Source organism: Coregonus lavaretus (genome assembly GCF_964263955.1).
Source record: "Coregonus lavaretus genome assembly, chromosome: 18".
NCBI classification, from domain to species: domain Eukaryota; kingdom Metazoa; phylum Chordata; class Actinopteri; order Salmoniformes; family Salmonidae; genus Coregonus; species Coregonus lavaretus.
The window spans coordinates 47,076,679-47,093,700 of record NC_140005.1 but is presented as its reverse complement, the minus strand read 5'-3'; the positions used below and the strand labels follow the sequence as shown (position 1 = coordinate 47,093,700).

General features: G+C 44.4%; 1 protein-coding gene across 6 annotated transcripts in view; it reads right to left on the bottom strand.

Moving 5' to 3' along the window:
• Positions 1-543: 543 nt before the first annotated feature.
• The window catches only part of LOC311145935 (BTB/POZ domain-containing protein 9-like), a 33,836-nt gene continuing 17,357 nt past the window's right edge, over positions 544-17,022 (bottom strand). For 4 of the 6 annotated variants that reach the window (XM_084182333.1, XM_084182335.1, XM_084182334.1 and 1 more), the window contains 10 exons: positions 14,597-14,809; positions 13,554-13,917; positions 12,983-13,253; positions 10,850-11,075; positions 10,329-10,448; positions 9,931-10,040; positions 5,873-6,062; positions 5,589-5,696; positions 1,421-1,526; positions 544-869 (listed from right to left, as the gene is read on the bottom strand). In XM_084182333.1, the coding sequence (XP_084038459.1) occupies positions 702-869; positions 1,421-1,526; positions 5,589-5,696; positions 5,873-6,062; positions 9,931-10,040; positions 10,329-10,448; positions 10,850-11,075; positions 12,983-13,253; positions 13,554-13,917; positions 14,597-14,809 (1,876 nt within the window). In that variant the 3' untranslated portion in view covers positions 544-701. The remainder of the gene's footprint in view (positions 870-1,420; positions 1,527-5,588; positions 5,697-5,872; positions 6,063-9,930; positions 10,041-10,328; positions 10,449-10,849; positions 11,076-12,982; positions 13,254-13,553; positions 13,918-14,596; positions 14,810-17,022) is intronic. The other 2 variants (XM_084182336.1, XM_084182338.1) reach the window with 1 other exon arrangement.

The following is a 17,022-nucleotide window of genomic DNA, read 5'->3' as shown; positions in this document are numbered from 1 at the left end:
TTTATGACTCATACTGTGGTACTCTATTGCACCTGTCAACTTCTATCAGATCTCCACAAGCATAGAATTACATACAGAATCAAAAGTAATTTAGTAGGATCTACAGTATGTCCACAAGTGCATATGGTGTGGTGTCTAGGGGTCCGTTCCGGATTGGCCAGAAGCTCGCCACCATCTCTATACCTACCATTTAGGGTTCATCATTTGATCTAAAGTCTTGCCCAGTTTGTGAATCTGATTCCATTAAATGTACATTTAATTGCATAAATGCTTTATTAATTCATGCGTCGGTTATTGAATTCTGTCTTGTCATCAAATCTAAAACGCTGGAGTAGAGAGCTGAAAGTAAAATTTTAGCTTTAGAGTCCAAACACATGGAGAAAGTACTGTAAATGGAGTGAATATGGATGGGATGGTTAAATATGTAATTAAATCAGAGGAATCAGCTGCTTCTTGAAAAGTAAAAAGAAATGTCGGCCTTTACCTTGTCAGGTGCGACATCATCATCAACTTAAACATCACATTCAACAACAAGGGTTTAATTTCGTATAAATATATATTTATTTCACTTGAGCAGCATATTATGTAGAGTAACCTTCGGGGGACATCACAAAATAAACTTGTGTGCATTGAGATGCCTAGGATAGTCTCTGTGGTTTTCCCCTGTAGTCTGAGGGGGGAGGTTGGGGTTGGCATACCCCTTAGTGGGGGTGGGAGTGTGAGGGCGAGGAGGAAGGCCGGGCCGGGAGTTGAAGCTGGGACTGTGAGGGGGACTGGGGCTGTAGCGGAGGGGACTTGGAGTTCGGGCTGCCCTCCTTGACCTCTGTGTCGAGCTGGGCGGGGCACTCGAGGTGGACGCAGTGGAACACCTGACGGACAGAGAGAGGTTATAGTACATTTTACATTTTAGTCATTTAGCAGACGCTCTTATCCAGAGCGACTTACAGGAGCAATTAGGGTTAAGTGCCTTGCTCAAGGGCACCGACAGATTTTTCACCTAGTCGGCCCTGGGATTAGAGCCAGCGACCTTTCGGTTACTGGCACAACGCTCTTAACCACTAAGCTACCTGCCGCCCCATAGTACAGATAAAAATAATAAAAAATACAGTGCTGTGATTTTCATTGTGTTACATAGACAGTATGTTTACATTTGGTTACATTTAAAGCTATGCATGTTAGATTGTTAAATGCTTTTCTACATGGTTGTGGTCAGACAGCATATTCAAATGACCTGAGAAAGAAAGGCAGGTGTGTTACTTTGTTTGATATTGATGAAAAATTAGGTGGTATGTAGAAGGGAGAAAGGGTGAGAGCAAGAAAGAGAGAGGGGGACAAATGGAAGAGGGAAAAAGAAAATAAGGAAAGAGACAGCTATGGGACACCATTAGGGGTGTGTGAGAGTCATCGAGGTTCAGCTCACTTCCCGAGCCTGCTCGTCTCTCCCCACCTCGTTGGATGTGTTGTGGGTCCCCACGATGCGTACAAAGGAGGCGGGCTGCTTGTCAAACACCAGCGTCTGCCAAGACCTTCAAAACCAAGACAAACAGTGTTGATATTTTGATACTTTTGTCCTGCGAAGAGGATGGACCAATAAATAAATAAAATGTTGATATGTCTATGGTTATGTCCCGATTTGCACCCTATTCCCTACAGGACCTGGTCAAAGGTAGTGCACTATGTAGGAAATAGGATGCCACTTGGGATGCATCTTGTCATTTTATATTTGACAAAGTGTCCAATTTAATGAGAGCAGAGTAGCTGGAGTTTGAACAAATCTTTGTTCAATCAATGGAAACAAAAAGTTTAGTCGTTAAATATACACTCCCGTTCAAAAGTTTGGGGTCACTTAGAAATTGCCTGTTTTCCATGAAAACATAGATGAAATGAGTTTGAATAGGAAATATAGCTAAATGAATAGGAAATGTAGTCATTGACAACGTTAGAAATAATGATTTTTAATTGAAATAATTGTGTCCTTCAAACTTTGCTTTCGTCAAAGAATCCTCCATTTGCAGCAATTCCAGCCTTGTAGAACTTTGGCATTCTAGTTGTCAATTTGTTGAGGTAATCTGAAGAGATTTCACCCCATGCTTCCTGAAGCACCTCCCACAAGTTGGATTGCCTTGATGGGCACTTCTTACATACCATACGGTGAAGCTGCTCCCACAACAGCTCAATAGGGTTGCGATCCGGTGACTGTGCTGGCCACTCCATTATATACAGAATACCAGCTGACTACTTCTTCCCTAAATACACTGCTCAAAAAAATAAAGGGAACACTTACACAACACAATGTAACTCCAAGTCAATCACACTTCTGTGAAATCAAACTGTCCACTTAGGAAGCAACACTGATTGACAATACATTTCACATGCTGTTGTGCAAATGGAAGACACAACAGGTGGAAATTATAGGCAATTAGCAAGACACCCCCAATAAAGGACTGGTTTTGCAGTTGGTGACCACAGACCACTTCTCAGTTCTTATGCTTCCTGGCTGATGTTTTGGTCACTTTTGAATGATGGCGGTGCTTTCACTCTAGTGGTAGCATGAGACGGAGTCTACAACCCACACAAGTGGCTCAGATAGTGCAGCTCATCCAGGATGGCACATCAATGCGAGCTGTGGCAAGAAGGTTTGCTGTGTCTGTCAGCGTAGTGTCCAGAGCATGGAGGCGCTACCAGGAGACAGGCCAGTACATCAGGAGACGTGGAGGAGGCCGTAGGAGGGCAACAACCCAGCAGCAGGACTGCTACCTCCGCCTTTGTGCAAGGAGGAGCACCGCCAGAGCCCTGCAAAATGACCTCCAGCAGGTCACAAATGTGCATGTGTCTGCTCAAACGGTCAGAAACAGACTCCATGAGGGTGGTATGAGGGCCCGATGTCCACAGGTGGGGGTTGTGCTTACAGCCCAACACCATGCAGGACGTTTGGCATTTGCCAGAGAACACCAAGATTGGCAAATTCGCCACTGGCGCCCTGTGCTCTTCACAGATGAAAGCAGGTTCATTCTGAGCACATGTGACAGACGTGACAGAGTCTGGAGATGCCGTGGATAACGTTCTGCTGCCTGCAACATCCTCCAGCATGACCGGTTTGGCGGTGGGTCAGTCATGGTGTGGGGTGGCATTTCTTTGGGGGGCCGCACAGCCCTCCATGTGCTCGCCAGAGGTAGCCTGACTGCCATTAGGTACCGAGATGAGATCCTCAGACCCCTTGTGAGACCATATGCTGGTGCGGTTGGTCCTGGTTTCCTCCTAATGCAAGACAATGCTAGACCTCATGTGGCTGGAGTGTGTCAGCAGTTCCTGCAAGAGGAAGGCATTGATGCTATGGACTGATCCGCCCGTTCCCCAGACCTGAATCCAATTGAGCACATCATGTCTCGCTCCATCCACCAACGCCACGTTGCACCACAGACTGTCCAGGAGTTGGCGGATGCTTTAGTCCAGGTCTGGGAGGAGATCCCTCAGGAGACCATCCGCCACCTCATCAGGAGCACGCCCAGGAGTTGTAGGGAGGTCATACAGGCACGTGGAGGCCACACACACTACTGAGCCTCATTTTAACTTGTTTTAAGGACATTACATCAAAGTTGGATCAGCCTGTAGTGTGGTTTTCCACTTTAATTTTGAGGGTGACTCCAAATCCAGACCTCCATGGGTTGATACATTTGATTTCCATTGATAATTTGTGTGTGTTTTGTTGTCAGCACATTCAACTATGTAAAGAAAAAAGTATTTAATAAGATGATTTCATTCATTCAGATCTAGGATGTGTTATTTTAGTGTTCCTTAATTTTTTTGAGCAGTGTAGTTCTTGCATAGTTTGGAGCTGTGCTTTGGGTCATTGTCCTGTTGTAGGAGGAAATTGGCTCCAATCAAGCGCCGTCCACAGGGTATGACATGGCGTTGCAAAACGGAGTGATAGCCTTCCTTCTTCAAGATCCCTTTTATCCTGTACAAACCTCCCACTTCACCACCACCAAAGCACCCCCAGACCATCACATTGCCTCCACCATGCTTGACAGATGGGATCAAGCACTCCTCCAGCATCTTTTCATTTGGTCTGCGTCTCACAAATGTTATTCTTTGTGATCCGAACACCTCAAACTTCGATTTGTCTGTCCATAACACTTTTTTTTCCAATCTTCCTCTGTCCAGTGTTTGTGTTCTTTTGCCCATCTTAATATTTTCTTTTTATTGGTCTGAGATATGGCTTTTTCTTTGCAACTCTTCCTAGAAGGTCTGCATCCCGGAGTCGCCTCTTCACTGTTGACGTTGAGACTGGTGTTTTGCGGGTGAGGCGTCTGTTTCTCAAACTAGACACTAATGTATTTGTCCTCTTGCTCAGTTGTGCACCGGGGCCTCCCACTCTTTCTATTCTGGTTAGAGCTAGTTTGCGCTGTTCTATGAAGGGAGTATTACACAGCGTTGTACGAGATCTTCAGTTTCTTGGCAATTTCTCGCATGGAATAGCCTTCATTTCTCAGAACAAGAATAGACTGACGAGTTTCAGAAGAAAGTTATTCGTTTCTGGCCATTTTGAGCCTGTAATCGAACCCACAATTGCTGATGCTCCAGATACTCAACTAGTCTCAAGAAGGCCAGTTTTATTGCTTCTTTAATCAGCACAACAGTTTTCTGCTGTGATAACATAATTGCAAAAGGGTTTTCTAACGATCAATTAGCCTTTTAAAATTATCAACTTGGATTAGCAAACACAACGTGCCATTGGAACACAGGACTGATGGTTGCTGATAATGGGCCTCTGTACGCCCTATGTAGATATTCAATTTTTTTTTTTTATCAGCCGTTTCCAGCTACAATAGACATTTACAACATTAACAATGTCTACACTGGATTTCTGATCAATTTGATGTTATTTTACTGGACAAAAAATTGCTTTTCTTTCTAAAACAAGGACATTTCTAAGTAAACCAAAACTTTTGAACGGTAGTGTATATCAGTGACTGACTCATCGTTGTCTTTTCTTGTTACATTCTAGAGTAATTGTATGACCGACAGATCTTTAGTTTGATCGATGGAAACAAACATGGTCATAAAAACTTAAGTGACTGTCTTTTCTTTTTTAAGGCCAATCTAAAATTGTTAGATAGTATGCTACTCCTGCAACATTTAAGTAGTTGTAGAGCAACCAAAACCTTGACAGTCAAAAATGTAGGCTTGTGATGATGCCAGTATCAAGGAAACCAAAGAGGTCATAAGAAAATAAAAAACATGAAGCAGATTTAATTTCTTGAGGAAAGCAGACCTAATGTTGGAAACTAACATCATGTTGAGTCACATTTGTTTACTTTCCAAGCTATAGCACATACCATTTGACATAAAGCAGGTTTTTAAAAGGACCAAATAGTTTGGTCTGCTTCAAGTTCTTTTTTTGGTAACGAGATACTGGTATCTTCACAACCCTATAAAAAAGGCTCCATTATTTTTTCTTGTCCATGTTTCCCTACAGTGGAAACTTACATTTTACAGTTGTCCACAAAAAAAACATAACAGTAAGCAAATAACAGAGAGAAAGACAGGAGAAGACTACATTGAAACAGGGGGATTCGCATTCTCACCTGCAAGCCACTTTGGTACGGTCCACCACCTTGGTCCACTGCTGCTGGTTGGTGGACAGCTCGATATAGTAACTGTAATTGCGGTTATCACAGTCCCAGAGCAGCAGTCTGTCCAGAAACACACACAACAAACCATTGAACTGATATTGAGTGCAGGGTCTCTGTCACTCCCCCTACCTGAGGGAGCCCACCATGTAGGGCTGGGCCAGCTGGATGACAATGGACTCAACTCTGGCTAAAGTAGTGCACTATATAGGGTGCCATTTCAGGCACAGCCCCCTTACCTGAGTGAGCCCAACATGTAGGGTTGGGCCAGTTGGATGACGATGGCCCCTGAGCCAAGCTGGTGGCAGGTGTAGCCCGAGTCCCAGTCGTAGTTGGAGGTGTCCCCGTTGAGCAGGGCATTGCGGCTCCGGCTCACACCCTCGATCACACTGGCCCCGCACGCGATGGTGGCCACGTTATGGTCGGGGACTTGAGTAGGGGGTGGAGAGGGGAATGGAGGAAAAGAGGTGAGTGAGTGATTTGGCTAGTAGCTTAATCACCTTGGGCTGCTAAGGTCCAAAAGAGGTTTCTTACATAAAATAGGTCCAGTTTCCCAGACCCCAGATTAAGCCTAGTACTGGGACCATATTCACAAAGTAACAGAGTAGGAGTGCTGATATTGGATACATTTTTTCCTTTTAGATCATAATGAATAAGATTATATGGACAAGGAGGACCAGATACTTGATCAGCACTCCAACCCTGAGACATTTTGAAAACAGGTGCTGACTAGAAAGCATGCTCAATTATATGTGCTTTTTAGTCCAGGAATAGGCTCAACATATACTGAACAAAGATATAAACGCAACATGTAAAGCGTTGTTCCCATGTTTCATGAGCTGAAATAAAAAGATCCCAGATCTGTTCCATACACACAAAAAGTTTATTTCGCTCAATTTTTGGGCATAAAATTGTTTATGTCCCTATTAGCGAGCATTTCTCCTGTGCCACCACCTGACTGGTGTGGCATATTGTCGTGACGTGACTTTCATTATTCTGATGACTATTATTTATCGAATAATTACCTACTATGTTTAATTGTTACTAGATTAAATTAAATCATGTAACAATTAACTCATTAGGAATTTGCGGCACCGCAGGAAAAGTTGTTTAACGAGTTACTGTTTCCCAAATTAACTCTAAAGATACCTAGATATCTATCATTTCTTAGTCATTTATTAATCATTAACTTAATATCAGTCTCATTCTGAAAGTCGTAGACTCTTTAAATCTGCACAAACCCGGGTCTTACTGATCATTCTGTACCACACAAATGTATTAAATTATTTATTTACTAACTAATTAAAAATTATAACACAAGATAAACACGTATAGGTTAGGGATTACAATTTAATACAATGAAAATGGGTCCCTAGCGGACTAACCCAATATGACACTTGTTACAACAGATGGCAAGTGAGTGAGTGAGAGTGAGTGTGAGAGAGACAACACTTGACTACACATCGAACTACGCTCACAGTAATCCTAATACCTTGCCCCGAACTGACACAAGAGGTCACAATGTCCTTCTTAGCTGTCTGATTACTTTCACTCGTTCTGGAAGTGGTCTTCTGAGGATGGCTAATCAGCCGTGTCGATGATCCCCAGTGGAGTGATGAGAGCAGTGTAGTAGACGATGGTTTGAAGAGAGTAACAGGACGGTCCCACTTAAATTCACCTTCTTAGATACAGTACTTAGAACAGCTACTCAGCCATAACATTGATTGTTAGAGAGGCGACTTTGTAGTTTTCACCTCGTGTTGATTTTCAGGGTCGGGACCAATATGAACCTCCCTGTAGCTTGAGGTCTGTCTAGTCTCCCTGGTCTGTAGCGTTTAAACCATTTTGCCATATTCAGCTCGCGCTGCATGTCGGCTGGTCTGGTTTGTTAATTCTTAACTCAGTCTTTTATGCACTCAGGTAAGCTCCCGTGGGCGTGGCTAGTTACTGGGGCAAAGTATTTTGAACACTATGATTTCATTGGAGAAACAAAATCATCAAAAATATTATCTTCTTCCTGGATATTTCCTACACATTGTAACGGATGCAAACTTGAAATGCACAGTATGAAAGCTCATCAAGGTACAATATTTTCATTGTAAAGTTTTAATGACATCACAAAATAGACATTAATCTTCCAAATTCCCTCTCTCATCATTCCCAACATTCGGATGTTGAAATATACTGTTCCAGTGTCCACCTTTGGACGTTTAGAGTTTTGGGCGGCAATTCAGAGACATTCAGATCGCCAATACCAGGGACCAACTAGGAGTCATTTGCTCCAAACCATTTGGCGAAGGGGTGATAAACACCAACCCCCCTATCAATCCCTCCTTTGTTCTGCGAGAGATCTGTAGACTGTTGCTTCTCTGTATTCTGATCTTGGGCTTCACACGTGGAACCATCACATGAGTCATGACAATATCAAGAAGCTGATTAAACAGCATGACCAATACACAACTCTTCTGCCTATGGAACCCAGATGTGCCTGTACGCCTCTCTCGCTCTCTACCTACCTCTATTTCAACCTCTAAATGCCCGGCTATGAAAAGCCAAGTGACATTTACTCCTGATGTACTGACCTGTTGCAACCTCTACAGCCACTGTGATTATTATTTGACCCTGCTGGTCATCTATGAAAGTTTGAAAATCTTTGAGAAAAATCTGCCCTTAATGGCGATGTACTGTTATAATCTCCACCCGGCACAGCCAGAAGGGGACTGGCCACCCCTCAGAGCCTGGTTCCTCTCTAGGTTTCTGCCTTTCTAGGGAGTTTTTCCTAACCACTGTGCTTCTACATCTGCATTGCTTGCTGTTTGGGGTTTAAGGCTGAGTTTCTGTATAGCACTTTGTGACATCTGCTGATGTAAAAAGGGCTTTATAAATACATTTGATTGATTGATTGATTGACAGGTGCACCTTGTGCTGGGGCAATAAAAGGTCACTAAAATGTGCAGTTGTCACAACACAGATGCCTCAAGTTAAGGGAGCGTGCAATTGGCATGCTGACTGCAGGAATGTCCACCAAAGCTGTTGCCAGATAATGTAATGTTCATTTCCCTACCATAAGCCGCCTCCAATGTCATTTGAAAGAATTTGGTAGTACATTCAACCGACCTCACAACCGTAGACCAAGTGTAACCACGCCAGCCTAGGACCTCCACATCAGTCTTCTTCACCTGTGGGATCGTCTGAGACCAGTCACCCAGACAGCTGATGAAACTGTGGGTTTGCACAACCGAATAATTTCTGCACAAACTGTCAGAAAAGTCTCAGGGAAGCTCATCTGCGTGCTCGTCATTCCTCACCCGGGTCTTGACCCGACTGCAGTTCGGCGTCGTAACCGACTTCAGTGGGCAAATGCTCACCTTCGATGGCCACTGGCACGCTGGAGAAGTGTGCTCTTCAAGGATGAATCCCGGTTTCAACTTTACCGGGCAGATGGCAGATGGCACCGTATGGGCGAGCGGTTTGCTGATGTCAACGTTGTGAACAGAGTGCCCCATGGTGGCGGTGGGGTTATGGTATGGGCAGGCATAAGCTACGGACAATGAACATAATTCCATTTTATCGATGGCAATTTGAATGCGCAGAGATACCGTGACAAGATCCTGAGGCCCATTGTCGTGCCATTCCTCCACCGCCATCACCTCATATTTCAGCATGATAACGCACGCCCCCATGTCGCAAGGATCTGTACACAATTCCTGGAAGCTGAAAATGTCCCAGTTCTTCCATGGCCTGCATACTCACCAGACATGTCAACCACTGAGCATGTTTGGGATGCTCTGGATGGACGTGTACGACAGTGTGTTCCAGTTCCCGCCAATATCCAGCAACTTCGCACAGCCATTGAAGAGCAGTGGGACAACATTCTACAGGCCACAATCAACAGCCTGATCAACTCTATGCGAAGGAGATGTGTCGTGCTGCATGCTGCAAATGGTGGTCACACCAGATACTGACTGGCTTTCTGATACACGCCCAATCTTTAGTTTTTTTAAGGTATCTGTATTCCCAGTCATGTGAAATCCATAGATTAAGGCCTAATGCATTTACTTAAATTGCCTGAGTTCCTTATATGAACTATAACTCAGTCAAATCTTTAGAATTTTTGCATGTTGCGTTTATATTTTTGTTCCGTATAGGTTCAGTAAACCAGCCCTTAATATCTCTATGGACGTTCAGTATTGCCGTACCTAAACAAACAAAACTATCTCCAGATCAGTTTTCATCGAAATCCTTAATAGAAAAGCTATGAAAATATCCCCAACAACTGACAGAAAAACGTCCTCACCCAGGAGTCCTTTCTCCAGAATGTATCGTCGCTGTGTGAACATGCACTCGAAGGCCACCAGGTGGAACACCTTGTTCACGGTGTTGTGTGTCCCCACGATGCGTACATACCTGTGAGACACAAAACAGCTCATGAGTCAAGAAGCGGAACTGTATCTACGTAAAGACACCATATCATACAACAAGTCTATAGGTGCATTATGCTAGATCCTCATATTTAACCAAATACATCCACAGTTGTCATTTTACCCCCCATTGAAAAAATTCAACTTCATTAATTTAACCAGGCAATTCAGTTAAATACACATTCTTATTTACAATGATTTTCAAAATTCTAATTCATAACAGAGGGGGAAGCAAGGTTTTGCTTTGCGGTCCTGTCTCTGTGTGTTAGTTTACCTGCAGACACGCGCTGTGAAGAATAGACTCTGCCAGGAACGACAGAGGAACTTGGAGTGGTCCACAACACGCACCCAGTCCAGCTCATCCATAGACACCTCTACATAGTAAGAGTACGACCTAGATAGAGAGAAAGAGTGATGTACAATATCACAAATGTATGCTTAGGGCCATACTAATTTCTTGTCACAATCCAACAGATGCATTAATATATGGAAATAGAATCCATCAAAATCAATTTCAAAAGAAGAAAATACTAGCAGAATAGTGAGCATTCAGACTGCCTAACATGAATGAAGCATTTCACCCAGGTTTGAAAGGTGTTACGGGGTCGTCTTTTTTTGCAGTTGCAATGCATAGATCAGATCTAGAACCGGCTGAAGTGTTCATCTCAGGAACTGCATTAATATCATATAGCAATATTATGGGGATGCGCAATTGCAATAAAAAAACTTCACCACCAACTATTTTTGTCTAAAAACTTCACAATCCCCCTCCCCGATTCCCAATGGTGTTGTTACCGGTTGTCGCGGTCCCACAGCAGCAAGCGTACGTGGTTGACGATGTAGGGTTGGCCCAGCTTGACCTGGATGCCTGCGCGCCCGTGGCCGTCCTCCTCGATGGGGTGCCGGGAGAAGCCGTGGTCCAGGTCATAGTTCTGCGTGTCTCCGTCCAGCAGCGCTGACTTCAGCTCACCCTTCACCACCTGGGCGCCGTGCTTCATGGTGGCAATGTTCTCCTCAGGGACTGGTGGGGGGGGGTGGGGGGGAGGGGGTTGGTCAAGGGGCACAGTTTAGGTCACTTTTGGTATCAACGAGTGGTGCATTCAAAAGCATAGGAAAGCGGTGAAAAGGGGAAGCATAACCCCATCCTCACTGCAGATACCATCAGTTTCCATTAGCATTGCAAAATGCTACCCAGTTAATGCTGGACAAAGGAAAATCTTGTCAAATGTGAACTCGTCACGTTTACTAATCAATCTCTTTTCCATTTATACAATCAATTTATACAGAACAAAAATAAACGCAACATGTGATTTTCAATACAGGTGCTGACTAGAAAGCATGCTCAATTATATATGTGCTTTTTAGTCCAGGAATAGGCTCAACATATACTGAACAAAAATATAAAAACGCAACATGTTGTTCCCATGTTTCATGCGCTGAAATAAAAGATCCCAGAAATGTTCCATACACACAAAGCTTATTTCGCTCAATTTCTTTGCACAAAATTGTTTACGTCCCTGTTAGTGAGCATTTCTCCTTTGCCAAGATAATCCATCCACCTTACTGGTGTGGCATATCAAGGTGGTGATTAAACAGCATGATCATTACACAGGTACACCTTGTGCTGGGGACAATAAAAGGCCACTAAAATGTGCAGTTCTGTCACACAACGCCACAGATGTCTCAAGTTTTGAGAGCGTACGCAATAGGCCTGCTGACTGCAGGAATGTCCACCAGAGCTGTTGCAAGAGAATGTAATGTTAATTTCTCTACCATAAGCCACCTCCAACGTATGGCCAGCAGGCCACACAACCGCAGACCACGTGTAACCACGCCAGCCCAGGACCTCCACATCCGGCTTCTTCACCTGCGGGATCGTCCAAGACCAGCCACCCGGACAGCTGATGAAACTGTGTGTTTGCACAACCGAAGAATTTCTGCACAACCTGTCAGAAACCGTCTCAGGGAAGCTCATCTGTGTGCTTGTTGTCTTCCCCAGGGTCTTGACCTGACTGCAGTTCTGCGTCGTAACCGACTTCAGTGGGCAAATGCTCACCTTCGATGGCCACTGGCGAAGTGTGTTCTTCACGGATGAATCCCGGTTTCAACTGTCCCGGGCAGATGTCAGATAGCATGTATGGTGTCGTGTGTGCGAGCGGTTTGCTGATGTCAACATTGTGAACAGAGTGCCCCATGGTGGCGGTGGGGTTATGGTACGGGCAGGCATAAGTTACGGACAACGAACACAATTGCATTTTAAATCGATGGCATTTTGAATACACAGAGATACCGTGACGAGATCCTGTGGTCCATTGTCGTGCCATTCATCTGCCGCCATCACTTCCTGTTTCAGCATGATAATGCACGGCCATGGCGCAAGGATGTGTACACAATTTCTTCTATGGCCTGCATACTCAGATGTCACCCATTGAGCATGTTTGGGATGCTCTGGATTGACGTGTACGACAGCGTGTTCCAGTTCCCGCCAATATTCAGCAACGTCGCACAGCCATTGAAGAGGAGTGGGACAACATTCCACAGGCCACATTCAACAAACAGCCTGACCAACTCTATGTGAAGGAGATGTGTCGCGCTGCATGAGGCAAATGGTGGTCACAACAGATACTGACTGGTTTTCTGATCAACGCCCCTATCTTTTTTTTAAGGAATCTGTGACCAACAGATGCATATCTGTATTCCCAGTCATGTGAAATCCATAGATTAGGGCCTAATGAATTTATTTCAATTGACTGATTTCCTTCTATGAACTGTAACTCAGTAAAAATTCTTTGAAATTGTTGCATGTTTTTTAAATATTTTTGTTCAGTGTACTTTCAACAAGTAGACACACCACCACAGTTTTACCAAAGATTTTGATATCCACGTTCATTAGTGTTATTATGGCTGGATAGTTGGCCGGTTACTCACTGAGCATGCCTCGGTAGTTAAGGTCCATGTCGCGGCTCTCAGAGCGTGTCTGGATGGCGTCGAGCAAGTTGTCGGGACTGACGAGGCCAGAAGGACGCACCACGTTTAGCATCTCCATCAGGCTCATGAGGGGCAGGCGCACTGCCGACATCACTTCCTGTGCTGCCACCTCGTTGTTGCCGTTGTGCCGGCACCAGCGGCACAGCGCCTGGAAGATCTCCCGCTCGGTGGCGGCGAACGAGTCCCGCCGCACCACGGCCAGAAGAGCAGTCTGCACGGAGGGGGAGAAAGGACATGGACCTGTTTCATCTAAATCCATCAGACCTGCTTTCATCCATCCACCATAACATAGTGTCATCTTTTATACATCCATGAATCATACTTTCTTTCATCCATCCATCCTACCATACCTTCATCATAACGTCTTTCAACTGTTCATTCGTCCAGCCATCCAATCTCATCATACCTTTTCAACTTCTTTCATACATCATACAGTTTTACCTTTTATCCACCTATCCATATACTTTATTACTAGGTGTTTCTACATCATCCTTCCATTCCACTGTCTCACCTTAGAGAGAGTGAGGAAGCAGTCTGACGCCAGCACCTCAGGCGCCTTCCGGTCCATATAGGCAAGGCACGCCTGCGCCAGGCCCCCCAGGCAGTAGAGGCTGGCCACATCGTACACCATGCATACGTTCTGCGTGTGCAGCGCCGTGCGCAGGAACTCACAGGTGCTGTCCTCTAGTGGCTGGAGGCCATAGCGGTGCGCCAGGCCCAGGAAGTCCAGTAAAACGTCCTCGCGGGCTGTACTCAGGCTGGCACGGCCCGTGTACAGGTACTGCAGGAGCATGGAGAACGCCTCGGCCTGCGTGTCCTCCAGGGGCACCTCGGCCTGGGGCTGGGACTCCTTCATGCCATTAAAGAGCATGGCTCTGCGGAGGGATGGAAGAGGGATGGACGCTTGTCAGGTTTGTGTAAATTAGTGGTAGGGAGCTGGGTGCACCTTCAAGCACTGCAGCACCTGATTCAAATAGGCTAGTTGGGTCAATCCCATATGGATATATTGGTTATGATACAAGGACCAGGGTTGTGTTCATTAGGCACCAAACAGGGAGGGATTACCTTGACCAATAGGCTAGAATGCGCTAATCTTTGTGCCCTAATGAACACGACCCAGCCTTGCCTACTCATGGTTTAGACTTCAGAGACAATGACTAAAGTAACCTGTATTCACTAGTAGGGTTGGCACAATTACTGTATAACTGTGTAACCAACGGTTATGGATGAAGACCGTCATGAAAACAAAATAACCCTCATAACAGCTGACAAACGGGACGGCCGGGGATTAGTGCGGTTGAGTCAGTTTCTGCTGCAACATGGACTCTACACTAACATGGACATGAAACTTTATTGCTCCTTACTGAAACAAGCAAGATGTTGAACCAAACAAGTCTTCAGTTGCCTAGGCAATGCCCCCTCCTGCAGCAGCAGCACATGCAGTCAGGAACCGAGGAGAGGATAAAATGTGGGTCTTAAAAATATAATCTTTAAAAACATATGACCTTGACCGTGGTAATTTGGCTGACCAATAACCATCACAGCGCTAGTTACCTGAAATATTGGCACCGTGACGCCAGGATGACCCGGTGGGCAGGGAAGCGCTTCCCCTCGACGACAAAGGTGACATCGCTGTACTCCTCGCCGGACACCAGGGCGCCCAGGTGCTCTGACAGCAGGTGCAGGTGGTCTATCTCTGACACGGAGGTCAGTGACCGCAGGGGGTGGCTGTTACTCATGGCACGCAGCAAGACGGCACCTTCACATCTGGAGCGAGCGAGAGAGAGGAGTAATTTTACATTCACTTATTGTTTTTCCAATGCATTTCAGTTTAATCAAAGCCAAGTGTGACTGAGTGGGTTAGAGAATGTTATTGAACACATTCTTGGCATTGGCTACAAAGTGATCAGAATTCTTGAATGAATCACGGATTATTCAGAATCACAACTGCAATTTGAATTTCATGAACTTGAAATACAGTATGGCCATTTCCTGCAAAGTAACAATTAGGATAGGTTAATACAGGCCTTTAAGACACCACATTTAATAATTACAGTGTGTCAAGGGCTCCAGAAAGTCAAAGGCTCAAGTCAAGAAAGTAACCTTGTTATTGAGGAAGTAGCTACCGTTAACACAATTCACTTGTCAAATGTACTGTAGGTAATGCTACTCGTGACGTCCAAGTACTGATCAATTGGCATTTGGCAATGAAACAAGGGGTGTGAGATGGCAATGATGACATAGCTATCTGATGGAGAACGTACAGTAAACTCTTATCACAGCCATACCACAGATAGAACAATGACGCAGATATTTCACAGGATGTATAAATGTGAAGCATCCGCTTGGCGTTTCCACTCACTACCAAATATGGTGATGCAAAGAAGCCCAGAAGATGGATTTTGGCCAACATTCTGCTAATTTTCCATCTATGAAACATTTGATCTCCATACAGTTTTCTGTTTCCCAAAACTAAAATCTGTAACAGAGTGGAACGCGTTTTGTAAACTTCACCCTTTGCCAGTAAAAAAAAAAAAAATTGTTTAGAAGGAGTGCAAGGCTAATTGATTTATTGCACACGCGCACTTCAGAGTAGGGGTTCCCTAACGGAAATATGCAAATAAATGCTAGAATGCACCAATGGGATCTCACAAGCTCGTGCTTGGCTCTGCCCACCTCCTTGCTTGTTCTGCCACCTATGATTAATTTGCTACCAATGGAAACGAAAGGCTATAGTCTATCTTGGGTTAGTTATAAATATCTTTGGCCATACCACAACTGTTAGCTAACTAGCTATCAAATTGTTGACAACATTACATTAGCTACCTGATACTGTACTAGATAACATAACTTGTACAAGTTGTTGTTTTTGTATTACATCTCACAAACATTGTGCAAAACAATATACAACAAAAAGACCCCCAAAAAAGTACATTACACTATAGACAAGTTACATTGACAAACACTAGACACTTCATTGATAATTTGCTATTTATACCTTTTAGGGATGTTATATAAAATCAATGAGAAAAATATGTGACGTTTTTTTCTTTTTTTCTCTCCCATGAACTTCATTTTATGGATGAAAAATGTTCCCACGAAAATTTTTACAAATTAACCATGTATTGGCAGTCAAAAGTTTGGACACACCTACTCATTCAATGGTTTTTCTTTATTTTCCCTATTTTTACATTGTAGATTAATAGTGAAGACCTCAACACTATGAAATAACACACATGGAATCATGTAGTAACCAAAAAAAGTGTATATTTTATATTTGAGATTCTTCAAATAGCCAACATTTGCCTTGATGACAGCTTTGCACACTTGGCATTCTCTCAACCAGCTTCACCTGGAATGCGTTTCCAACAGTCTTGAAGGAGTTCCCACATATGCTGAGCACTTGTTGGCTGCTTTTCCTTCACTCTGCGGTCCGACTCATCCCAAACCATCTCTATTGCGTTAAGGTCGGGGGATTGTGGAGGCCAGGTCATCTGATGCAGCAGTCCATCACTCTCCTTCTTGGTAAAATAGCCCTTACACAGCCTGGAGGTGTGTTGGGTCATTGTCCTGTTGAAAAACAAATGATAGTGGGACTAAGACCAAACCAGATGGGATTGCATATCTCAGCAGAATGCTGTGGTAGCCATACTGGTTAAGTGTGCCTTGAATTCTAACTAAATCACAGACAGTGTCACCAGCAAAGCACCCCCACACCATAACATCTCCTCCTCCATGCTTTACGGTGGGAAATACACATGCAGAGCTCATCCGTTCACCCACACCGCGTCTCACAAAGACACAGATGTTGGAACCAAAAATCTCCAATTTGGACTCCAGACCAAAGGACAAATTTCCACCGGTCTAATGTCCATTGCTCATGTTTCTTGGCCCAAGCAAGTCTCTTCTTCTTAGTGGTGTCCTTTAGTAGTGGTTTCTTTGCAGCAATTTAACCATGAAGGCCTGATTCACACAATCTC